This window comes from Triticum aestivum, chromosome 3B (assembly GCF_018294505.1).
Source record: "Triticum aestivum cultivar Chinese Spring chromosome 3B, IWGSC CS RefSeq v2.1, whole genome shotgun sequence".
NCBI lineage: Eukaryota > Viridiplantae > Streptophyta > Magnoliopsida > Poales > Poaceae > Triticum > Triticum aestivum.
Genome location: NC_057801.1, coordinates 436,772,367 through 436,799,418, shown reverse-complemented (window position 1 = coordinate 436,799,418; position 27,052 = coordinate 436,772,367). Strand labels below are relative to the sequence as shown.

Below are 27,052 nucleotides of genomic sequence, written 5' to 3'. Positions count from 1 at the left end.
TCTGAACCACCCACCAAGACGGTGGAATCGAATACTCCTCCTTCAGTGCATCTTCGTGTTTATTCACCAACGCTATGTCCCGATCAACCTCCAACTCAAACCCTCCGTTGCTCCCCTGCGTCCCGGCAACCCCATGCATGTAACACTCCATATCATGCCATGTTAAGGGGTTCCCAGGGCTCTTGATGTAGGGTGATTCCCCTGTGTCGATCATGAGCTCCGTGCCGGCGTCGCTGTATCCCAGCTTTGGCCAGTTTGGGACCACGTCAGGGGAGTTCCGGACACGGAGCAACCTCAGATCTTCTGCACTGTCAAATGCTTTCTGGAAGTCGGAGTTGCCCACTCTGGGGCTACCAAACACGAAGGCCGAGACTGGGCAGGTCTTGTTGTAGCCGTTGGAGACAATGTCGGTAGCACTAATGGTTGCAAGAGCGGCCCCAAGGCTGTGACCTGTTATGGTGATGCTGGTCTCCTCTTGCTTGTACAGATCTTGCAGCCTTTCGACTTCATCCAACACCTGATGCAAGCTTGTTAATTAGTTTGACCGAAGGATCATTTCCCCATGATGAGCAAAACTAAAAAGCCACGTCAAATATGCATGACTAGTAAGAGGCAGGGATGCATGCAAGGACTACACAATTCAACATCTACTTGATTAAACAAATACCATGGCCCCAGCAATCCAAACTGTCTTAAAGTGCACGTTGTGCTGTGCCATGATTGTCTTTATGCAAGCTAAACTTTAGATGGATAATAAGGGGAATCACTCCCCGCCTAAAAACAATCATGATGTTTCCGTAGTGCAGTAAGGTTGAACACGGAAACACCAACGACTCGCTGGTGTAAAACAGGAAGCAAGACTTGCTTTCCCGACAGACTAATATGCATGGACAAGCATAAGCAAACAACTGATATACTCTTTTGTTTCCTTTTCTTTTGCTTCACTTCAAATGGAAGAAAACTGAAACTTCAAGCACATGCATCATTACAAACTATACACTGATTAGATCATGGGGTTTAACACGCACAAAGATCAATTATATCCTAATTTAGAGGTTTGTGCTTCAGAACATGAGGCAATCTATAATACTGATTCTGGTGATACACAAATGCTGAATCAAGAATAACAAGAATTACCTGATACCGTGCACTCTGTTTATTGTACCGAGACCCTGGGTCAGTACTCGTGTAGACAGACAACCATCCTCCATGAACACGGGGGTCATTGGCACTGCCTGGTCGTACTATTTCTGAAGCAGGCACCAAGGAAATATCAAGGTCATCCATCCACTCTAGCACCCGTATTGTCCCACGCCATGCCACCACCACATCCCGCCTCCCGAGCACCTCCTTACCCTCGTCGGTGGCCACAGCAACAAACCCCATCCAATTTGATTGCTTGCTCCATGCGGCCTTTGACAGCGGCTTTATCATGAAATCATCCGGCAAGCTCACCGTACACATTGCATATATAAACTTCGTAATCTCATACAGATTAGGGTTTGATACATCTACCCTGCTGAGGAAGTCCTTGCGTCTGAAGAGGCAAGACCCAGCATACCTTGACCTTCTCTCTCTGTTGAGCCCAGTGTATGCTGCCTGTGAGAGCTCACCGTAGTTGATGATATTCTTCCGGAGGTCGATGTCAAGAGGATCAAGTAGCCCCTTCCAGTAATTCGCACCGTTGAGTTCTCTCCATCTTCTGGCGATATTTCCAAACCCTCTTAGAGAACTCATATTTGACAGGAAATGCTTCTGTTTGTGTTGCTTACAAGAGCCCACAACTTAAACCTTTTGTATATATAGGACATGCTAGGCTGCTGGCTTCCCCATGAAACCTGCAGGCTGCAGTTTGATATGCGTGTTGAAGAAGAGCTCCCCTGTCACTCTCTAACCCTACCAAATCTCTCACCCACCTGGCAACCATTCATCCTGTATTTCAAAGCATAGAGAAGCTTGCAAGGATCAACTAAGGACCCAAAGATAATTCTATCATTCTATTCATACCAACTGGCACTAGCCTGAACAAGTAGGGAAGACAAATAACGTGCAACACACCATATCTTTGTGTGGTTCAAAAGACAGGGGTTCACCAATCATCATTTGGGACCAGCAATGAACAGTGTCTTCTGCCCAAAATTTTACTCTGACCAATGACACCAGTGATTGTGTACACAATCAGTCTGCAAGACATTTTCCAAACGAGATGCATCCATCAAATCATGCCAACTAACCAAAAGATTCGATATTAAAACCCGTACTACCCATGATTAATAAATATATATATGATACCTAGTTCCTTAACAGAAGAATTACAGATAGTGACACTGGCCATACAATAATTGAAACTTATGTTTGGAAAGACATAACCACCAGTGTAGGATCCAACCATCATTTCCCTGTTATTGAGAGCATGCTTCCCGGAAAGTTGCTGTATGAAAAAGATGGCAAACCACATTAATCAGGTAAGAAAATTGCAAAAATAAGGTGAGCTTAGCAGTAAATCTATTCCACCTAAAGATTCCCTCAATTTTAGGTTAAGACAGGTCTAGATGGCTCAAGGTTTTTCAATTATAGAGGTTTTCTTATCTGTATACAGCCCAGCATCTGCCTATCACTTCGAAAGTACAATCTATTAAGGTAGTCAGAACTTACTACCAAGTCTTGGCCTACTAATTCCCAGCAGCCAATAGCAACATTTAATCACGTATAAGCTCACATTATGTAACAGATATGTAAATAAAGCAATTAAGAATTTCCAAACTTGATCAAACTAAGTTTTGGTTCTATGATCAGACAAGGAACATGATTTAGCACCTCATAAAGAATAAATTCAAATTTACTGAGGAAATAGGATCAATAGAGCAACATAAAGCATTTTATATGGTGCCCCCCCTCTCCCCCCCTCCCCCCCTCCCCTACTGTTTTTCAGTTAAAAAAGTATATCATTCCACAGTGTTAGATACGATTATATCATGAAAACGTAAAGAAATTATACTCTACCATGCTGCATCACTTTTGTTGGATCACTCAAACTAGTCCAAAGAAAAAATTTAGGTAGCTTGTTAAATACCTCAGTCATTCTTCTGTGCAGAAGGAAGTAGCATCAAATCATTGAACTGAGGTTGACCATAAGGATATCCTGTTGAACGACCTGTCTCACAAGAGCATGTCTAAGCCCAGCAGTTTCAGTATACAGATACAGGTGACAACATCCAATCCAAAGAAATCAATCTTTTGCAGTTTCGGTGAAACTGGAGAAGCAGCTCTTTTAGGACTTGCAGGGCATTGGAATGAAAGTGTACATACTAAATGCAGATTATCAGACAAGCCCAAGAAAAAGGCATGCACACATGGGTCTGCCAAAGCATGAAGCGGTCGATTTCACAACAGTGGAGAGATATGCACAATAGTGTGTTTAGTGGCCCATTTTGATCTTCTCCCGGATAAAATGAAATAAACAAGCACAACTAAATGTTCGATCGCTCTGTGAGGGGCTATGGTTACACTCATGTGAAAGCAATATGCACCACAGTATGATGCCATAACTCATAAGATGATATCATGAGTTCTTCTCTAACTATTCAACAAAAAATGCTATGTTCAAGTGGATCCATGGTACATTGTATGAATACTGCAAATAAGAAGGCCACAGAGTCATGTTGATCCTGAATATATAGCAGCACTATGTGGCAATCTTCCATATCCAAGAATTGTTTCATCCTAAGTGACCAGACTTATTGCAAAATTTCCACGCATCCCTAAAATTGAATCCATCACCTCACTATTATGCGAAAATAAACTTTATGACTTGTATCAGCTTCTGAGTTCACATAGATCCATTTATCAAAGAAATGTACTTTAAGTGAAAGATCCAATCGATGAATCCATGTGAGCCAAACTGCCCAATAAGGGCAATAGGAAAGAGAATGGTGTAGATCACCAGAAATCCCCACAAGAGCACAACCCATCTTCAAACCGGTGGAATCGACGATTATCCCTGAGAACCACAACTCTTCCTGTACACTTACTGAGATACTTAACTGCATTGTGACAATCATCACACACTCTTAAGTTCTTCATAACTCGGATTGGCACACCTTCCGGAACAATCAAGAGCCCTAACCCTATTGCTAGCCTTTCGCTGTGATACCCCAGTGATGCGCACTTCTCATTTCTGTCCACATCCTTAACTACTGCACCAGTGTCTGCCACATAACCAGCTGCCGCCATTTTCTTACCAACTTTCTCCAGCACATTATAAATTTCGTTGCTTCTTGGATGTCTCCTGCAGTTTGAAACAAAGGTATGCACCTCTCCTGCAGCCTCAAGCCAGCTAAGACCAGTCTCTTTCCGTATACCTGCATCACGCATTGCCTTCCTTGCAAGTGCTGCATCGACATGCCTTCCCGCAGCTGCATACGTGCTTGACAAGAGCATGTGTGCACCAGAGCTGCGAGACCCTGTCTCAAACAGTCTCTTTGCAGCAATTGCCGCAGTGTCTGCATCCTTGAACATGCGACATGCCATTAGGAGTGCACCCCAAACAGAGTCAGGTGGTTCCATGGGCATTGACTCAATAAGGTCCAGTGCTTCAGTTATACGTCCTACACGACCAAGTAGGTCAACCATTGCAGCATAATGTTCAACCTGCGGTTCAATTCTATATTCTTTCATGAGGGAAAAATATCGCTTCCCCTCATCGACAAGACCAGCGTGGCTACATGCTGTGAGTAAACACAGGAAGGTAATGAAGTTAGGACGGAACCCGGCATTCTGCATCTTTGTGAAACGTTCAAATGCTGTGGAAGTATGGCCATGCTGTGCAGATGCAATGAGCACTGCGTTCCAAATCCCAAGGTTTCTCTCAGGTGCTGCACTAAACACCCGGTAAGCACAATCCACAAGGCCACACTTGGAGTACAGAGAAACAAGCGAGCTGCCCACAAACGGCGATGCATCAAGTGCTGTCTTTATAGACCGGGCATGCACCTGAGCCCCAAGCTCAAAGAGTGTGGCTGCAGCACACACACGAACAATGCACGAAACTGTGAAGTCATTGACCTGCACAGCCTCCTCCAGTGCCGAGCGGAAGATGCAGAGCGCTGCAGGATGCATCCCAGCATCCGCGTAGCCACCAATGAGGGCAGACCACGAGACAACATTCCGCTCCGGCATTTCGTCGAACACCCGGCGGGCGTCCGCAAGGTTCCCGCACTTGGCATACATGTCAAGAACCGCCGAGCCCACGAACACGTCGCCCGCGAACGGCGTCTTGGAGGCAAGGCCATGGAGGGCATGCGGGGCAAGCGGAGGGCGCGAGGAGTCCGCGGCAGCTGCGACGGCCTTGGCAGCGGGGGGGATGGAGCGGTCGGTGGCGGGGACCCCGGCCGCGAGCATGCGGCGGAAGGCGTCAAAGGCTGCGGCGGGGAGGCCGTTCTGGGCGAAGGAGGATATGAGGGAGGACCATGCGGCGGGGGAGGGGGCAGCGGGGAGATCGAGGAAGGCGCGGAGGGAAAGTTCGGGGAGCGAGCAGCGGGCGTAGAAGGTGAGGAGGTGGTGGGCGAGCAGCGCATGCGAGGAGGCGACGGCGGGGAGATGGCCGCCCTTGAGAAGATGGCCATGGAGCTGCTGGCCCTTGGGGAGCGCGCGGGCGGCTGAGAGCGCAACTAGGAGGTCGGCCAGCGTGCGCGCGCAGGCGGGAGCCGCGGCGAGCGGCGGCAACGGCGGGGTCATATGGCTCCAGTTCGACTTGACTGCCGCTTGAACTTTTTGTGTAGACTGCGTGGACGGAAAGGATAGTGCTGGCATGATGCCGGCATGATATTGTTACTCTCTTTTTTACGAGGGACAGCATTGCCATTGTTTAAAAAAAGGGCGATGCTAGGCGCCGGTGCGCCGGCCAAACGTTTCGGCTGGTCCAGCCCTAGCCGTCAGATCAGCCCGTCCCGCGTCGTTGGATCCTTATCCGACCAGGTCCTCGTCTTCCTCTCGCGAGCGCCTAACGAGCGTCTTCTTCCTCTCGCGAACCCCATCTCGCCGGCTGCCCCCGCGTTCCCCCTCGTCGCCGCCCCTCCCTCGCCCGCCCTCCTCGTCCCAGATCACCGTCCTCGCCGGCCGTCTTTCGCGGCCGCCCTGGTCGCCGGTAGTCCTCGGCGGCCGTACTCTTCACCGGCTTCGCCCCCATGCAAATAGCCCATCCCTGCGGTTGCAGCTTCCATGGCCACCGTTGCAGCTCCGGTGCGCGACGACCGGAGCTCACCGGCGTGCTCATCGGTGTGCTCGCCGGCGCTCATCTCCCGCTTGCGAACAAAAACGATCGAGCGCCCAGGGAGATGCTCAGTGCTGCAACCTACGACGAAAAAAGCTACAACTAGCGATAGGAAAAGCTTCAACCGGCTACGAAAAAAGCTTCAACCAGTATACGACTGGAGCTATGGATGACCAAGAAAAGTTACAACCGGTGACAGAAAAAGATTCATCTAGCGATGAAAAAAGCTTCATCCGACTATAAAAAAAGTTTCAACCGTGGAAACGAAGCCATGGACGAAAAACAAAAAGTTGCAACCGATAGTTATAAAAGTTACAACCGCATTGAAAAAAGCTTCAAACTCCTTATCTCAGCTGCGACCCCGCGATGACGATGACACCGTTTTGCTGCAACCGTAGTAGATTTTTGCTACCACCGGCAGTTGAATTTGCTACAACCGGTTTCATCAAAAAATCGCCGTGGGGTGTAGTCTGCCATGGCTCCGGCGAAGTAGGCAGAGCTCCGATGCATGCGAGGTAGGCGTCGCCGTGGTAGCACCCCATCGCCCCCGGTTGCAGCATCTCCCGTGGTCACCGCCCCTCGGTCGCCGGCGAGATGGAATGGTCACCGTGCAGATCCATGGCAGCTTCGAGCGCGGAGGGAAGGCGCGGTGCTGCAACCAGGGGCGGGGGGGGGGAGGGAGGGGGAAGGGATGGGGAAGGGGTGGGGAGGAGGGGGCAGAAGAAGAGGGCGGCGCGCGCCCCGGCGAGCTGCGCGAGATGTGCGCGGAGTGACGCGAGGAAGAGGGAGACCGGCCCAATCTTTCCGCCGGTGCGCCGGCCCCAACCGTTTCCCTTAAAAAAATGTAACATGTTTTATGTCACTATTTATTTAGAGGGTGAGTCATGATGCTTTACTAAGCCAAATTGCCACTTGATAAAGAAATCAAAGTCAAAATCAAATTTAATTTGCAAGTCAAATTATTAGTTCTTCAAAAGGTAAAACAAAAACGTTTCGTTGGGTGGAAAATATTCACTAAGAAACTAACATGTAGTAACCAACATCAAATGGATTTTAAAACTGAACCTAAGAATATTTAAGATGGACCTCCAGCACTTAGTTGAGACATTTAAATACAAACCAAAAATTGACTGTTTGCAAATGCCCTCAAACTTTTTGTGCAGCCCCAAAATATAGTGCTTGATTTATGTGCAAATTTACACGATCAACAAAATTCATTTGATAGTTGAAACTAAATAAAAATAGGAGCTAATAAATAGAAACATGAAATAAAAGGAAATAGCAAAACCTCACTATTGAAGTTTGGTATGATGCTTTGCTTAATCATCAAGTACAGCCGGAGGGAGGGTACATATAGGGTTGCCTAGCGCAACAATACAGGAGGCGTGGAGCGAATCGTGTCCTCGATCGTGGGCAGGTGGGGGAGACCGAGTCCACAGTCTAACCCCCCCCCCCCCCCCCGCAGTGTCAGCGGCGGCATCGACGACGTTGAGACTGGAGCGAATGTCGAGGAAGGCTGCAGACAGGAGCCCCTTGGTGAAGATATCTGCAAACTGCGCCGAGGTTGGTACATGGAGAACACGGACCTCACCTAAGGCTACCTTCTCTCTTACAAAGTGTATGTCTATCTCTATGTGCTTGGTTCGACGATGCTGTACAGGATTACATGACATATACACAGCTGATACATTATCACAGTACACAATGGTGGCTTGATGGACAGGACGGTGGAGCTCGGTAAGTAGTTGACGAAGCCAAACCGTCTCGGCAACGGCATGCGCAACACAGCGATACTCAGCCTCCACAGACGACCTGGAAACAGTTAGTTGCCGCTTCGAAGACCAGGAAATCAAGTTATCACCCAAGTAAACACAGTATCCCGACGTGGAACGACGAGTATCCGGACACCCGGCCCAGTCTGCATCAGAGTATGCTGTGAGAGAGGCAGGGGAGGAAGGAGCAATGGTGAGGCCATAATCAAGAGTGCCCTTGAGATAGCGTAGAATGCGCCGGATGTGGTTCATATGAGGGAGGCGGGGGTCATGCATGTGTAAGCAGGCTTGCTGAACAGCGTAGGAGATGTCAGGACAGGTGAGAGTAATGTATTGGAGCGTGCCGGTGATACTGCGGAAGAGAGTTGGATCAGGAAGGGGGTTGCCAGCAGAAGATAGTTTGGCGCCGGTTTCGGCAGGTGTACGAGTAGGGTGGCATTCGAGCATGCCGGCTTTGGAGAGCAAGTCGATGGCGTACTGGCGCTGCGAGAGAAAAAGGCCCTGGGATGATCGGGAGACGACAACGCCCATGAAGTGATGAAGTGAGCCAAGATCGGTCATGCAAAACTCGGCGCGGAGAGAAGAGATGATGTGGGAAAGGAAAGGGTCGGAAGAAGGTGTGAGAATGATGTCGTCAATGTATAAAAGCAACTAGGCAGTGTGCGTGGAGGAGTGGAAGATGAAGAGAGAGGAGTCAGAGCGGGAAGGTACGAAGCCGATGCGCTGGATGAAAGAAGCAAAACGCTGAAACCAAGCCCGCGGTGCTTGTTTGAGGCCATATAGAGACTTTTGGAGATGACAAACATGGTCGGGAAAGGAGGAGTCAGAGAAGCCGAGAGGCTGGCGAGAGTAGACAGTCTCATTAAGAGAACCATGCAGGAAGGCGTTTTTGACGTCGAGCTGATGAATGGGCCATGAGGAAGAAACAGCTAGACTGAGAACGACGCGAATCGTGCTGGGCTTGACCACCGGGGAGAAGGTTTCATCAAAGTCAATGCCTGGTTGCTGCGAATTACCACGACAGACCCAACGAGCTTTATAACGAGCTAGAGACCCGTCAGAATGGTATTTGTGACGGAACACCCATTTACCGGAGACAACATTGGCGCCAGGAGGACGAGGGATGAGAGTCCAGGTTTGGTTGTGGCAAAGCGCGTCGTACTCATCCTTCATGGCCTGAAAGCAATTTGGGTCCAGAAGAGCAGCTTTGTAGGAGGAGGGGATGGGAGAGATGGGGGAGGCGGTAGCGGTGGGATTGAGACGATCAATTGGCTGGCCAAACCCAGCCTTGTCGCGAGTACGCATGGAGTGTTCGTTACGTGGAATGGGAACTGGAACAGCGCGAGGAGGCAGTGGAGGAGGTACAGGCGACGAGTCGGGGAAAAAAATAAAGTGGCGAGGCAGAGCGGTGATTTTGGTGCGGCGAAGGAGGAAGAGAGAGCGCTGGTGGAAAAGGATCATGGGGAGTGGGAGGCGCGGACTCCGAGAGAGCCACAGGGCCGACAGGAGGTGATTGGGTGGGTGCAGGATCCGAGAGATCTGCGGGGCCAGCAGATGGTTGTCGAGCAGCCGCGGGATCCAAGAGATCTGTGTGGCTGGCAGCAGGTGGGTGGACAGGCGCAGGATCCAAGAGATCCGCGGGGCCGGTAGGATGCAGCGGGTGGGATTGGCGGGCGAGCGAATTAAGAGATTCGCTGGGGCCAGGCCAGACAGTGGTCTGTTGGGGAACGTAGCAGAAATTCAAAATTCTCTACGCATCACCAAGATCAATCTATGGAGATACTAGTAACGAGAGAGAGGGGAGTGCATCTTCATACCCTTGAAGATCGCGATGTGGAAGCGTTACAAGAACGCTGTCGGTGGAGTCGTTCACGAAGCGATTCAGATCGCGGCCGAATCCGATCTAAGCACCAAAGAACAGTGCCTCCGCGTTCAACACACGTGCAGCCCGGTGACGTCTCCCGTGCCTTGATCCAGCAAGGAGAGAGGGAGAGGTTGAGGAAGACTCCGTCCAGCAGCAGCACAATGGCGTGGTGGTGATGGAGGAGCGTGGCACTCCAGCAGGGCTTCGCCAAGCACTGCGAGAGACGAGGAGGGAGAGGGGTAGGGCTGCGCCAGAAAAGAGGGAAACTCGTGTTCTTGGCAGCCCCAACACCCCCACTATATATAGGGGAAGGGGAGAGGGGGCCGACCCCCTCTAGATCCCATCTAGAGGGGAGGGGCGGCGGCCAGGAGGGGAGGCTTGCCCCCCAAGCAAGGTGGAGGCGCCCCCTCCCCTAGGGTTTTCAACCCTAGGCGCCTTGGGCCCTTGGGGAGGGGCGCACCATCCCACTAGGGGCTGGTTCCCTCCCATATTCAGACCAACAAGTCCCCCGGGGCAGGTGGCCCCACCCGGTGGACCTCCGGACACCTTTCGATGGTCCCGGTACAGTACTGATAACCCCCGAAACTATTTCGGTGACTGAAATTGGACTTCCCATATATAAATCTTTACCTCCGGACCATTCTGGAACTTCTCGTGACGTTCGGGATCTCATCCGGGAATCCGAACAACATTCGGTAACCACATACAAACTTCCTTTATAACCCTAGCGTCATCGAACCTTAAGTGTGTAGACCTTACGGGTTCGGGAATCATGTAGACATGACCGAGACAGCTCTCTGGCCAATAACCAACAGCGGGATCTGGATACCCATGTTGGCTCCCACATGTTCCACGATGATCTCATCGGATGAACCACGATGTCAAGGATTCAAGCAATCCTGTATGCAATTCCCTTTGTCAATCGGTATGTTACTTGCCCGAGATTCGATCGTCGGTATCCCAATACCTCATTCAATCTCGTTACCGGCAAGTCACTTTACTCGTTCCGTAATGCATGATCCCATGACTAACTACTTAGTCACATTGAGCTCATTATGATGATGCATTACCGAGTGGGCCTAGAGATACCTCTCCGTCATACGGAGTGACAAATCCCAGTCTCGATTCGTGCCAACCCAACAAACACTTTCGGAGATACCTGTAGTACACCTTTATAGTCACCCAGTTACGTTGTGACGTTTGGTACACCCAAAGAACTCCTACGGTATCAGGGAGTTACACAATCTCATGGTCTAAGGAAATGATACTTGACATTAGAAAAGCTTTAGCAAACGAACTACACGATCTTGTGCTATGCTTATGATTGGGTCTTGTCCATCACATCATTCTCCTAATGATGTGATCCCGTTATCAATGATATCCAATGTCCATGGTTAGGAAACCATGACCATCTATTGATCAACGAGCTAGTCAACTAGAGGCTCACTAGGGACATGTTGTGGTCTATGTATTCACACATGTATTGCGGTTTCCGGTCAATACAATTATAGCATGAACAATAGACAATTATCATGAACAAGGAAATACAATAATAACCATTTTATTGTTGCCTCTAGGGCATATTTCCAACAGTCTCCCACTTGCACTAGAGTCAATAATCTAGTTCACATCACTATGTGATTGTAACGAGTCCAACACCCATTGGGTTTGATCATATCTCTCTTGTGAGAGAGGTTACTAGTCAACGGGTCTGAATCTTTCAGATCCATGTGTGCTTTACAAATCTCTATGACATCTCCTAGATTCGGCTACCACGCTCTATTTGGAGCTATTCCAAATAACTGTTATACTATACGATTCCGATTTACTACTCAGAATAATCCGGATTAGTGTCAAAGTTCGCATCGGCGTAACCCTTTACGACGAACTCTTTTACCACCTCCATAATCGAGAAAATTCCTTAGTCCACTAGTTACTAAGGATATGTTTGACCGCTGTCTTGTGATCCATTCCTGGATCATTCTTGTACCCCTTGACTGACTCATGGCAAGGCACACTTCAGGTGCGGTACACAACATAGCATATTGTAGAGCCTATGTCTGAAGCATAGGGGACGACCTTCGTCCATTCTTTCTCTTCTGCCGAGGTCATGTCTTGAGTCTTACTCAATACTCACACCTTATAACACAGTCAAGAACTCCTTCTTCGCCAATCTATTTTGAACTTCTTCAAAATCTTGTCACAGTATGTATTCATTTGAAAGTATTATTAAACGTTTTTGATCTATCCTTATAGATCTTGATGCTCAATGTTCAAGTAGCTTAATCCAGGTTTTCCATTGAAAAACACTTTTCAAATACCCTATATGCTTTCTAGAAATTCTATATCATTTCTGATCAACAATACGTCAACAACATATACTCATCAGAAATTCTATAGTGCTCCCACTCACTTCTTTGGAAATACAAGTTTCTCATAAACTTTGTATAAATCCAAAATCTTTGATCATCTCATCAAAGCGTATATTCCAACTCCGAGATGCTTACTCCAGTCTTTAGAAGGATTGCTGGAGCTTTGCATACTTGTTAGCATCTTTTAGGATTGTCAAAACCTTCTGGTTGTATCAGATACAACCTTTCCTCAAGAAAATCATCGAGGAAACTATATTTTGACATCCTATCTGCAAGATTTCATAAATAATGCAGTAGCTGCTAATATAATTCTAACAGACTCTTAGCATCGCTACGAGTGAGAAAGTCTCATCGTAGTCAACTCCTTGAACTTGTCAAAAAACATCTTAGCGACAAGTCGAGCCTTCTTAATGGTGACACTTACCATCATTGTCCATCTTCCTTTTAAAATCCATCTGTACCCAATAGCCTTACGACCATCAAGTAGTTCTTCCAAAGTCTACATTTTGGTTTCTAGACATGGATCCTCTCTCGGGCTTTATGGCCTCTAGCCATTTGTCGGATTCCGGGCCCACCATCGCTTCTCCATAGCTCGTAGGTTCATTACTGTCTAACAACATGACCTTCAAGACATGATTACTGTACCACTCTGAAGTAGTATGCATCCTTGTCACCCTACGAGGTTCGGTAGTGACTTGATCTGAAACTTCATGATCACTATCATAAGCTTCTACTTCAATTGGTGTAGGCGCCACAGGAACAACTTCCTGTGCCCTGCTACACACTAGTTGAAGTGACGGTTCAATAACCTCATCAAGTCTCCGCCATCCTCCCACTCAATTCTTTCGAGAGAAACTTTTCCTAGAGAAAGGACCTTATTCTAGAAACAACCCCTTTTGCTTCCGGAAGTGAGACAAGAGGTATACCCAACTGTTTTGGGTGTCCTATGAAGATGCATTTATCCGCTTTGGGTTCGAGCTTATCAGCCTAAAACTTTTTCACATAAGCGTCGCAGCCCCAAACTTTTAAGAAACGACAACTTAGGTTTCTCTAAACCATAGTTCATACGGTGTCGTCTTTAATGGAATTGTGTGGTACCCTATTTAAAGTGAATGTGGTTGTCTCTAATGCCTAAACCCATAAACAATAGCGGTAATTCGATAAGAGACATCATGGTATGCACCATAGCCAATAGGGTGCAGTTATGATGTTCGGACACACCATCACACTATGGTGTTCCAGGCGGTATTAGTTGTGGAACAATTTCCATAATGTCTTAATTTGTGTGCCAAACTCATAACTCAGATATTCATCTCTATGATCATATCATAGATATTTTATCCTCTAGTCACGACGATCTTCAACTTCACTCTGAAATTACTTGAACCTTTCAATAATTCAGACTTGTGTTTCATCAAGTAAATATACTTAGCATCTACTCAAATCATCTGTGAAGTAAGAACATAACGATATCCACCGCATGCCTCAGCACTCATTGGACAACACACATCAAAATGTATTACTTCCAACAAGTTGCTTTCTTGTTCCATCTTACTGAAAACGAGGCTTTCAGTCATCTTGCCCATGTGGTATGATTTGCATGTCTCAAGTGATTCAAAATCAAGTGAGTCCAAACGATCCATCTGCATGGAGTTTCTTCATGCATGCATACCAATAGACATGGTTCGCATGTCTCAAACTTTTCAAAAATGAGTGAGTCCAAAGATCCATCAACACGGAGCTTCTTCATGCGTTTTATACCAATATGACTCAAAAGGCAGTGCCATAAGTAGGTGGCACTATATCATTACTATCTTATATCTTTTGGCATGAACATGTGTACCACAACGATCGAGATTCAATAAACCATTCATTTTAGGTGCAAGACCATTGAAGGTATTATTCAAATAAATAGAGTAACCATTATTCTCCTTAAATGAATAATTGTATTGCGATAGACATAATCCAATCATGTCTATGCTCAACGCAAACACTAAATAACAATTATTTAGCTTTAACACCGATCCCGGTGGTAGAGGGAGCGTGCGATGTTTGATCACATCGACCTTGGAAATACTTCCAACACATATCGTCACCTCGCCTTTAGCTAGTCTCCGTTTATTCCATAGCCTTTTATTTCGAGTTACTAACACTTAGCAACTGAACCGGTATCTATTACCATGGTGCTACTAGGAGTACTAGTAAAGTACACATCAATATAATGTATATCCAATATACTCCTGTCGACCTTGCCAGCCTTCTCATCTACCAAGTATCTAGGGTAGTTCTGCTTCAGTGACTGTTCCCCTCATTACAAAAGCACTTAGTCTCGGGTTTGGGTTCGACCTTGGGTTTCTTCACTAGAGTAGCAACTGATTTGCCATTTCATGAAGTATCCCTTCTTGCCCTTGCCCTTCTTGAAACTAGTGGTTTCACCAACCATCAACAATTGATGCTCCTTCTTGATTTCTACTTTCGCGGTGTCAAACATCGCGAATTTCTCAAGGATCATCATGTCTATCCCTGATATGTTATAGTTCATCACGAAGCTCTAATAGCTTGGTGGCAGTGACTAAGGAGAACCATCACTATCTCATCTGGAAGATTAACTCCCACTCAATTCAAGTGATTGTAGTACTCAGACAATCTGAGCACATGCTCAACAATTGAGCTTTTCTCCCTTAGTTTGCAGGCTAAGAAACTCGTCGGAGGTCTCATACCTCTTGACGTGGGCACGAGCCTGAAATCCCAATTTCAGCCCTTGAAACATCTCATATGTTCCGCGACGTTTCAAAAACCGTCTTCGGCGCCTCAATTCTAAACCGTTTACCACTACTGAACTATCACGTAGTCATCAAAACATGTATGTCAGATGTTCGCAGCATCCAACGACGACGTTCGAGGTTCAGCACACCGAGCGGTGCATTAAGGACATAAGCCTTCTGCGCAGCAATGAGGACAGTCCTTAGTTTATGGACCTAGTCCGCATAATTGCTACTATCAACTTTCAACTAAATTTTCTCTAGGAACATATCTAAAACATAATTGCTACGACATAATTTGCAAAGACCTTTTGACTATGTTCAGGATAATTAAGTTCATCTAATGAACTCCCACTCAGATAGACATCCCTCTTCGTCATCTAAGTGATACATGATCCGAGTCAACTAGGTCGTGTCCGATCATCACGTGAGACGGACTAGTCATCATCGGTGAACATCTTCATGTTGATCGTATCTACTATACGACTCATGTTCGACCTTTCGGTCTCCTGTGTTCCGAGGCCATGTTTGTACATGCTAGGCTCGTCAAGTCAACCTAAGTGTTTCGCGTGTGTAAATCTAGCTTACATCCGTTGTATGTGAACGTTAGAATCTATCACACCCAATCATCACGTGGTGCTTCGAAGCAACGATCTTTCGCAACAGTGCACAGTTAGGGGGGACACTTTCTTGAAATTATTATGAGGGATCATCTTATTTACTACCGTCGTTCTAAGCAAATAAGATGCATAAACATGATAAACATCACATGCAATCAAATAGTGACATGATATGGCCAATATCATTTTGCTCCTTTTGATCTCCATCTTCGGGGCTCCATGATCATCATCATCACCGGCATGACACCATGATCTCCATCATCATGATCTCCATCATCGTGTCTCCATGAAGTTGTCTCGCCAACTATTACTTCTACTAGTATGGCTAACGGTTTAGCAATGAAGTGAAGTAATTACATGGCGTTATTCAGTGACACGAGGTCATATAATAAATAAAGACAACTCCTATGGCTCCTGCCGGTTGTCATACTCATCGACATGCAAGTCGTGATTCCTATTACAAGAATATGATCAATCTCATACATCACATATATTTCATTTATCACATCCTTCTTGGCCATATCACATCACACGACATATGCTGCAAAAACAAGTTAGACGTCCTCTAATTGTTGTTGCAAGTTTTTACGTGGTTGCTATAGGTTTCTAGCAAGAACGCTTCTTACCTACGCCAAAACCACAACGTGATATGCCAATTGCTATTTACCCTTCATAAGGACCCTTTTCATCGAATCCGATCCGACTAAAGTGGGAGAGACAGACACCTGCTAGCCACCTTATGCAACTAGTGCATGTCAGTCGGTGGAACCTGTCTCACGTAAGTGTACGTGTAAGGTCGGTCCGGGCCGCTTCATCCCATAATACCGTCGAAACAACATAGGACTAGTAACGGTGAGCATATTGAACAAAACCAATGCCCACAACTACTTGTGTTCTACTCGTGCATAGAATCTACGCAATAAACCTAGCTCATGATGCCACTGTTGGGGAACGTAGCAAAAATTCAAAATTCTCTACGCATCACCAAGATCAATCTATGGAGATACTAGCAATGAGAGAGAGGGGAGTGCATCGTCATACCCTTGAAGATCGCGATGCGGAAGTGATAACCCGCAAGTATACGTGATAGTTGTAGCCTCTTTCGATAAGTAAGAGTGTCGAACCCAACGAGGAGCTAAAGGTAGAACAAATGCTCTCTCAAGTCCTATCGGCCACTGATACGACTCTACGCACGCTTGATGTTCGCTTTACCTAGAACAAGTATGAAACTAGAAGTACTTTGTAGGAGTTGTAGGAAAGGTTTGCAAGATAATAAAGAGCGAGTAAATAAAAGCTAGGGGTTGTTTAAATAAAGACACAACTAAAGTAAATATAGCGAGTGTGGAAAAGTGGTGGTAGGAGTTGTGGAATTGTCCCTAGGCAACTGACTATGTTACTAGACCGGTAATCACTATTGCAATTCTATTTGAGGGAGAGGCATAAGCTAACATACTTTCTCTACTTGGATCATATGCACTTATGATTGGAACTCTAGCAAGCATCTGCAACTACTAAAGATTCATTAAGGTAAAACCCAACCATAGCATTAAAGTATCAAGTCCCCTTTTATCCCATACGCAAACAACCTACTTACTCGGGTCTGTGCTTCTGTCACTCACGCCACCCACCATAAGAAAATCATAAACATATTGCAAACCCTACAGCGGGAATCCCTCACGCTTGTGCGACACAGAGGGCACAATAGGACAGCACAAATAATAAAATATGCAACTCAAACCAATCATAGCAATTCATCAATCACCGATAGGACAATGGAAATCTACTCAGACATCATAGGATGGCAACACATCATTGGAAAATAATATGAAGCATAAAGCACCATGTTCAAGTAGAGGGTACATTGGGTTGCGGGAGAGTGGACCGCTGGATATAGAAGGGGGAAGGTGATGGAGATGTTGGTGAAGATCACGGTAATGATGATGGCCCCCGGCAGCGCTCCGGCGCCACAGGAAGCAAGGGGGGAAGAGGCCCCCTTCTTCTTCTTCTTCCTTGACCTCCTCCCTAGATGGGAGAAGGGTTTCCCTCTGGTCCTTGGCTCCCATGGCTTGGGAGGGGCGAGAGCCCCTCCGAGATTGGATCTATCTCTCTGTTTCTGCGTTCCTGATTCTACCCCTTCACCGTTTCCTTTATATCTGGAGATCCGTAACTTTGATTGGGGTGAATCTTTCGCCCAGATCTTTCTCATAAAATTAGCTTTCTTGCGCCAAAAGAAGAGTGTCAACCGCCTTACGGGTGGACCACGAGGGTCAGGGGCGCGCCTGGAGGGGTAGGGCATGCCCCCCTACCTCGTGACCACCCCGGACACCGTTTCGCGTTGATTTCACTTCCCAAAAATCATAAATATTCCAAAAAAATCTTCGTCCATTTTTATCCTGTTTGGACTACGTTTGATATTGGGTTTCTGCAAAACAAAAAACATGCAACAGACAGGAACTGGCACTGGGCACTGGATCAATATGTTAGTCCCAAAAAATAGTATAAAAAGTTGCCAAAAGTATATAAAAACTGGAGAATATTGGCATGGAACAATCAAAAATTATAGATACGACGGAGACGTATCAGCATCCCCAAGCTTAATTCCTGCTCGTCCTCGAGTAGGTAAATGATAAAAAAGATAATTTTTGATGTGGAATGCTACCTAGCATAATCTTGATCATATGTCTAATCATGGCATGAATATTAAGACACGAGTGATTCAAAGCAATAGTCTATCATTTGACATAAACAACAATTATACTTCAAGCGTACCAATAAAGCAATCATGTCTTTTCAAAACAACAAGGCCAAAGCAAGCTTATCCCTACAAAATCATATAGTTTGGCCATGCTTCATTTTCGTCACACAAAATGCTCCCATCATGCACAACCCCGATGACGAGCCAAGCAATTGGTTCATACTTTTTAACGCGCTTCAGCCTTTTCAACCCTCACGCAATACATGAGCGCAAGCCATGGATATATCACTATAGGTGGAATAGAATATAATGATGGAGGTTATGTGGAGAAGACAAAAAGGAGAAAGTCTCACATCGACGCGGCTAATCAACGAGCTATGGAGATGCCCATCAATTGATGTCAATGCGAGGAGTAGGGATTGCCATGCAACGGATGCACTAAGAGCTATAAGTGTATGAAAGCTCAACAAAAGAAACTAAGTGGGTGTGCATCCAACTTGCTTGCTCATGAAGACCTAGGGCATTTGAGGAAGCCCATCGTTGGAATATACAAGCCAAGTTCTATAATGAAAATTCCCACTAGTATATGAAAGTGACAACATAGGAGACAATCTATATGAAGAACGTGGTGCTACTTTGAAGCACAAGTGTGGAAAAAGGATAGTAACATTGCCCCTTCTCTCTTTTTCTCTCATTTTTTTTGTTTTTTTGGGCCTTCTCTTTTTTTTTTGCCTTTCTCTTTTTTTTCGTCCGGAGTCTCATCCCGACTTGTGGAGGAATCATAGTCTCCATCATCCTTTCCTCACTGGGGCAATGCTCTAATAATGATGATCATCAGACTTTTATTTACTTACAACTCAATATTACAACTCGATACTAGAACAAAGATATGACTCTATATGAATGCCTCCGGTGGTGTACCGGGATGTGCAACGATCTAGCGTAGCAATGACATCAAAACATCATGCTAGCTATCTTACGATCATGCAAACCAATATGACAATGAATGCTCAAGTCATGAATATGATGATGATGGAAGTTGCATGGCAATATATCTCGGAATGGCTATGGAAATGCCATGATAGGTAGGTATGGTGGCTATTTTGAGGAAGATATAATGAGGCTTATGTGTGATAGATCGTATTGTATCACAGGGTTTGGATGCACCGGCGAAGTTTGCACCAAATCTCAAGGTGAGAAAGGGCAATGCACTGTACCGAAGAGGCTAGCAATGATGGAAAGGTAAAAGTGCGTATAATCCATGGACTCACATTAGTCATAAAGAACTCATATACTTATTGCAAAAGTTTATTAGCCCTCGAAGCAAAGTACTACTACGCATACCCCTAGGGGGATAGATTGGTAGGAAAAGACCATCGCTCGTCCCCGACTGCCACTCATAAGGAAGACAATCAAAGAAACACCCCATGCTTCAAATTTGTCACACAACGGTTACCATACGTGCATGCTACGGGACTTGCAAACCTCAACACAAGTGTCTCTACAATCCACAACAACCCACTAGAATGACTCTAATATCACCATCTTTATATCGCAAAACTATTGCAAGGAATCAAACATATCATATTCAGCGATCTACAAGTTTATGTAGGATTTTATGACTAACCATGTGAATGACCAATTCCTGTCATCTATCTAAATTGATATAAGTGAAGCAAGAGAGTTTAATTATTTCTACAAAAGATATGCCCACACTCTAACAAATATAAGTGAAGCAAAAGAGCATTCTACAAATGGCGGTTTTCTATGTAAAGAGAAACAGGGAATCCAACTTCAAATGATATAAGTGAATCACATGAAGCATTCTGTAAAGCCATACTCAAAATATTTAAGTGAAGTGCAATGAGCATTCTATAAATCAACCAAGGACTATCTCATACCAGCATGGTGCATAAAAGAAAAATAAAAACCTAATTGGAAAAGACGCTCCAAGACTTGCACATAATGCATGAACGAAACGAATCTGAAACATACCGATACTTGTTGAAGAAAGAGGGGATGCCTCCCCAGCATCCCCAAGCTTAGACGCTTGAGTCTCCTTGAATATTTACTTGGGGTGCCTCGGGCATCCCCAAGCTTGAGCTCTTGCCTCTCTTCTTCTCACATCGAAACATCCTCTATTAGACACTACATCCACACAAAACTTCAACAGAAAACTCGGTAAGATCCGTTAGTATAATAAAGCAAATCACCACTCTAAGTACTGTTGCAAACCAATTCATATTTTGTTTTTGCATTGTGTCTACTGTAATATAACTTTTCCATGGCTTAATCCACTAATATAAATTGATAGATTCATCAAAACAAGCAAACCATGCATCAAAAACAGAATCTGTCAAAAACAGAACAGTCTATAGCAATCTGAACATCCACCATACTTATGGTACCCCAAAAATTCTATCAAAATTAGGGAAAATAAACAAGTTGTATATCAAGACAGTGCAAAAATAATCAGAACCAATTGACGTTCCAGATAAAAATATAAAATCATGCACTACAGCCAAAGTTTCTGTCCTGCACCGTACAAACCAACAAGCATTGTAAACATCCTAAAGGCAAACCTTGGAACATTATTTTTATAATACAATGGAATTGTACAAGGGGATAATTATTTTTTTTGAAAAGTTTCTGTAATCAAGATTCACAAAGTTTCCGTGAGCATGAACAAAGTTCAAGGCTAGCTCCCACTTCAACAATGCTTGTCTTTCTCACTTAAACTTTCCCTTTTGAAAAGTTTTTAGGTTCCCCTCTTTATTTTTTGTTTTTAAACTATATGAAAGCACTCAACAGAAAAAATGACTCTCTAAAACTTCTGGGTTGTCTCCCTAGCAGCGCTTTCTTTAAAGCCATTAAGCTAGGCATTTAGTGCTCAAGTAATGAATCCACCCGGATCCCAAGGTATATCAAAGCCAATTTTAATTAACAATGATTTGTGAGTTAGTAGTGAGCACAAAGTAACATATATCATGCAACAACGAAGTCTAACTCTCTTCCTATGGATCGGCATGTCATAAAAGAACAATTCATGCACACAAAGTAAAGGCCAATGCATAGTATAAACAGTTTCTTGCAATTCTATCGTATTGGAAACATAGAGAGGTGGAGATAAAGTTCCTCTCTCATAATAATTGCAAGTAGGAGCAGCAAGCACATGCATATTACATTCATCAAAATCATCATGTGCAATGGTAAAAGGCAACCCATCAATATAATCCTTAATAAGCACAAACTTCTCCGATATAGTGTAGTAGGGAGAATTCAAAAAGATAACAGGACTATCATGCGTGGGTGCAATAGCAACAACTTCATGTTTAACATAAGGAAATATAGCAAGTTCATCTCCATAAGCATAATTCATATTGGCATCTTGGCCACAAGCATAGCAAGCATCATCAAAAAGGGATATTTCAAACAAATTCAAGGGATCATAGCAATCATCATAGCAATCATCCTTCGGTAAGCACAAAGGGGACTTAAACAATGTATGAGTTGAAGGGTTACTCTCATCAGAAGGTGGGCATGGGTAGCTAATCCGCTCTTCCTCCTTTTGTTCTTCGCTCTCCTCATCATCTTTTTCATCCAATGAGCTCATAGTTTCATCAATTTCTTCTTCCATAGCTTCCTGCAAAATATTAGTCTCTTCTTGGAAAGCGGAGACTTTCTTCATAAAAGCATTAATATAGTAATTGTATTCATAATTTTCATAGCAATATCTAAGCATAGCAAGATTTTCAGGCCTATAACCATCATCATCAAAAGCTTCATACTTTTCAAACAAAGCTTCAATTTCATAAGCAGCCTTAAAAGCAAAAAATTCTTCTATTTGTTCCACATCATAGTAATCATATATACTGAGGGAGTCCCGGATTAGGGGGTGTCCGGATGACTGGACTATAACCTTTGGCCGGACTCCCGGACTATGAAGATACAAGATTGAAGACTTTGTCCCGTGTCCGGATGGGACATTCCTTGGCGTGGAAGGCAAGCTTGGCGATACGGATATGTAGATCTCCTCCAATTGTAACTGACTCTGTGTAACCCTAGCCCTCTCCGGTGTCTATATAAACCGGAGGGTTTTAGTCTATAGGATGAACAACAATCATACCATAGGCTAGCTTCTAGGGTTTAGCCTCTCTGGTCTCGTGGTAGATCTACTCTTGTACTACCCATATCATCAATATTAATCAAGCAGGAGTAGGGTTTTACCTCCATCGAGAGGGCCCGAACGTGGGTAAAAACATCGTGTCCCTTGTCTCCTGTTACCATCCGCCTAGACACACAGTTTGGGACCCCCTACCAGAGATCCGCCAGTTTTGACACCGACATTGGTGCTTTCATTGAGAGTTCCGCCGTGCCGTCGCCATCAGGAAGGATGCCTCATCCCGTCTTTAAAGACGACACTGTTGCTAAAGGAGCTTTGGCTATCAGCCAAACTTCCCGGCTAGGCGGTTTTCTTATGACCGCCTGTTCGTCCACCGCGCCGATGATGACTTCTCGGGTCATCGAAAGCAATCTCCACGTCAGCTCGGAACTCGCTGAGCAGCTAGATCCGATGGAGCTCTCTTCCTTAAACAATCTCTTTGATCGCATCGCCGCCCTGGGAGTCGCTACAGACTATGATCAGATTGGGCTTAAACCCGACCTGAGAGAGATTAACTCTCCCCAGGTCACCCACCACGTTGAAGTGGTGGGGGAACAATGCAGCAAGCCTTCATCTATCTTAAGGACTAGTTATGTCCGGATTCCCGATCCCTCTAAGCCGGATACCCGTGGAGGGGAGGACGTCACTCAAGCCCTGAACCTAAAGTCAGGCAGCGGGCTAGATTCATTGGACGATATCCAAGAACACAAGCTTCCGAGTTCGGAAACTCCTTGGCCCCTGAGTCTCAGATTGGCGCGAGGTTCCGGATTTAATTCCACCCGCCCACCCAAATATAAGGGATTTATCCCAAATTCGGCAAGAGCCCGCAAAAACAGTACACCATTACTGGGCCAGATTCCTCCTGGTTATGAACAGGATAGAGGACTGCCGCGAGGAGGATGCAATTTCATTCTTCTGCAATAATTGCACGGACAAGGGAATCCTCAACGCCATAAGTCATCGTGAAATTACACGCTTCGCCGACTTGGCATCCATAGTACGAAAGTACTGTGCGATGGAAAGTGCATGGAAAACCGAAATAAAATTTTGGGACAATCCGGCCTTGAATACAACCCCAGTCCGAAATAAAACGGTGCATTATTGCCAGGCACCTGGGTCAAACACCAAAAAGAAAAAACCCTCTATAGAGCATGGAACCGTACTGGAGGGATGGCTCAATGGACCCTGTAAAATTCATAGTACAGAGGGCACCACACCAACTCATAGCCTTAGAGCATGTTGGATACTCCGGCAGGTGGCCAGAAGTGGCGAGGAGCTTCTAACTCCACAATTCACAGAGCACCACCCCAGGGATACCAGTACGGTATTAACAGTCTTCGAGACTTTTGCATCAAATAATATGCGGAAACGAACACTCTATAGCCTTGCCAAAGTCTACCAAGTAGCAACAATAAACCCATGGAGTGACACGGCCATTACCTTTAATGCCAGTGATGAACCTAAATTCCGAACAGCCCGAGCACCAGCCGCATTGGTCCTCAGTCCAATAGTGGACGGCTTTCGACTTACCAAGGTACTCATGGACGGTGGCAGCGGATTGAACCTCATTTATGAGGAAGCCCTTCGAAAAATGGAAATTAGACTAGAGCCGCATTGAGCGAAGCAACACAACCTTTAGAGGAATAATCCCCAGTCGAGAAGCGTGCTGTACAGGAAAAATCGCACTGGATGTGGTGTTCGTCACGCTGGATAATTACAGATCCGAGGAGGTCACGTTTCAAGTGGCCCCGTTCAGCAGCGGATACCACGCTCTATTAGGGCGAGAGGCATTCACAATTTTTCAAGCAATACCCCATTACGGGTACATGAAGCTCAAAATGCCCGGACCCAACGGAATCATCACTCTTGCTAGTGACCCAGACACAACACTCCGCGCCGAAAACAAGACAGCCGCACTGGCCCTTGAGGCACTTTCCGAAGCCCTAGCGGCCGAAGAACTGACTGTGATGCGCTCCACGGTGAACAGGGACGACGTGATACTCGATAAAAGATCCAAGTCCACCTCCTTTAAACCAGCGGACGAAATAGTCAAATTCCAAGTCCACCCAACGGACCCTACAAAAAGGCCTCCATCGGGGCGCAATTAAACCCTGATGTAGACGCCGCACTACGAGAATTCCTACGTGAAAATTGGCACATTTTTGCCTGGCACCCTTCAGACATGCCAGGAATCCCACACAGGCTGGCCGAGCACAACCTAAACATCCTAAAAGGATTCAAGCCTGTCAAGCAGGCTCTTCGATGTTTCTCCGAACCCAAGAGACAAGCCATGGGAGAGGAGCTAGCCAAACTACTGGAGGCCAGATTCATCAGAGACATAAAACATCCGGACTGGCTAGCGAACCTTGTGATGGTACCAAAGAAGGACAAATCCTAGTGCATATGCGTTGATTTCAAGGACCTCAACAAGGCTTGCCCAAAGGATCCCTTCCCCCTCCCCCGTATCGATCAAATTATCAATGCCACCGCAGGACACGATTCATTATGTCTCCTCGACGCATACTCCGGCTACCATCAAATTAAGATGGCAGAGCTAGACCAAGCCGCAACGGCATTCATCACCCCATACGGCCCATTCTGCTTCAACACAATGCCCTTCGGGCTCAAAAACGCCGGCGCAACATATCAACGCATGATTCAGACATGTCTGGCAAACCAGATCGACAAAACAGTGGAGGCATACGTAGATGACGTGGTCGTCAAAACCAAGCATGTCGAAACTCTAGTAGACGACTTGAGGCTCACATTCGATAACCTCCGGACATATGACATCAAGCTTAATCCGAAAAAATGCGTTTTACACGTACCAGCTGGAAAGCTCTTGGGCTTCATTGTATCCGGTAGAGGAATTGAAGCAAACCCAACCAAGATCCGAGCTCTGTCACAATTGGACATTCCAAAAGACCTCAAACAAATACAAAAATTGACTGGATGCGTGGCGGCTTTAAGCCGCTTTATCTCCCGCCTGGGAGAAAAGGCATTACCCCTTTATCGCCTCCTCCGGCGCACCGAACACTTTGAGTGGACGGATGCCGCCATGGCCGGACTCGAAGAAATAAAAGCCATATTGGCAACAAACCCGGTCCTGGCCGCGCCTAACATCGGCGAACCAATGCTATTATACATTGCGGCAACTCATCAAGTTGTCAGCGCGGTGCTCATTGTCGAACGAGAAACATACGGACACAAATTTCCCCTTCAAAAACCAGTTTACTACATGTCCACTGTCCTCACTCCATGCAAGTCACGGTACCCGCATTATCAAAAGATAGCGTACGCAGTGTTTATGGCATCCTGGAAGCTGCGACGCTACTTTCAAGAGTGTTCAATAACAGTAGCTTCCGAAGTACCTCTTAACGACATTATAAACAACCGCGACGCGACGGGCCGGATTGCCAAATGGGCCATTGAGGTCCTCCCATTTTCGGACACAGCGGGAGGCTCGGCCAACGAAGTAACATCCTCAGCCCACGAAATAATGGCAGTCATTGCCCCGTGGACAAAACCATTCCTAGCCTACCTGACCAGGCAGGAACTTCCAGAGGACCAAAACGAGGCACGCTGCATAGTGCGGCGATCTAAAGCCTATAAAGTCCATGAGGGAGAGCTTTATAAGAAAAGCACCACCGAAGTCCTTCAAAGGTGTATCTCCGAAGAGGAAGGGCGAAATCTCCTAGCTGAAATTCATGCTGGACTCGGCGGGCACCACGCCGCTGCCCGGGCCCTTGTAAGCAAGGCCTTCCGTATAGGATTTTATTGGCCGACGGCCCGGGCAGATGCTCAGGACTTAGTCCAACGATGCGTCGGTTGCCAACTCTTTGCTAACCAAAGCCATATGCCACCCACCGCCCTCCAAAATATACCCATCACCTGGCCCTTCGTGGTCTAGGGGCTTGACATGGTTGGACCCCTTAAAGGAGGAACCTGCAAGCAAAAATACTTACTGGTCATGGTGGACAAATTCACCAAATGGATAGAGGCCAAGCCTGTCAAGACGGCCGAATCCAGACCAGTGATAGACTTCATATCAGGGGTCGTACACCATTATGGCATCCCCCACAGCATCATCACTGATAACGACACGAACTTTACAGCCGACGAGGTCAAACTCTGGTGCAAAAACATGGGCATCAAGCTCGACTACGCTTCAGTCTATCACCCACAAACTAACGGTCAAGTCGAGCGAGCAAATGGTCTAATCATGAGCAGCATCAAACCCAGGTTAGTGCGATCCCTCAAGGAATCTAATACGCACTGGGTAGAGGAGCTCGACTTCGTACTCTGGGGGCTGCGGACCACGCTGAATCGTACCACCGGATTCACACCATTTTTTATGGTATACGGCGCGGAGGCAGTTCTGCCCTGCGACATAATTCATGACTCACCTCGCGTGCGCATGTGCGAAGAAAGAGAAGCCGAACTCGATCGGCAGGACAGCTTGGACACCTTGGAGGAGGAGCGTGACGTGGAAAAAGCCCGTTCCACATTCTATCAATAGCAAGCTCGAAGATAT

General features: G+C 46.0%; 1 protein-coding gene across 3 annotated transcripts; it reads right to left on the bottom strand.

The window, feature by feature from the left end:
- Window positions 1–1,743: 1,743 nt before the first annotated feature.
- On the bottom strand, window positions 1,744–5,823 carry LOC123070234 (putative pentatricopeptide repeat-containing protein At5g52630). Of its 3 annotated transcripts, XM_044493327.1 has the most exons (4): window positions 3,074–5,823; window positions 2,293–2,431; window positions 2,059–2,183; window positions 1,778–1,932 (listed from the first exon to the last, which is right to left on the bottom strand). In XM_044493327.1, the coding sequence occupies exon 1, from the start codon at window positions 5,809–5,811 to the stop codon at window positions 3,940–3,942; it is 1,872 nt and encodes a 623-aa protein (XP_044349262.1). In that variant the 5' UTR covers window positions 5,812–5,823; the 3' UTR covers window positions 1,778–1,932; window positions 2,059–2,183; window positions 2,293–2,431; window positions 3,074–3,939. The 3 variants fall into 3 exon arrangements, with proteins under 3 accessions (XP_044349260.1, XP_044349262.1, XP_044349261.1); XM_044493325.1 differs by having other exon boundaries at window positions 1,744–2,183; XM_044493326.1 differs by lacking the exons at window positions 1,778–1,932; window positions 2,059–2,183 and having other exon boundaries at window positions 2,245–2,431.
- Between the last annotated feature and the right edge of the window lie 21,229 nt (window positions 5,824–27,052).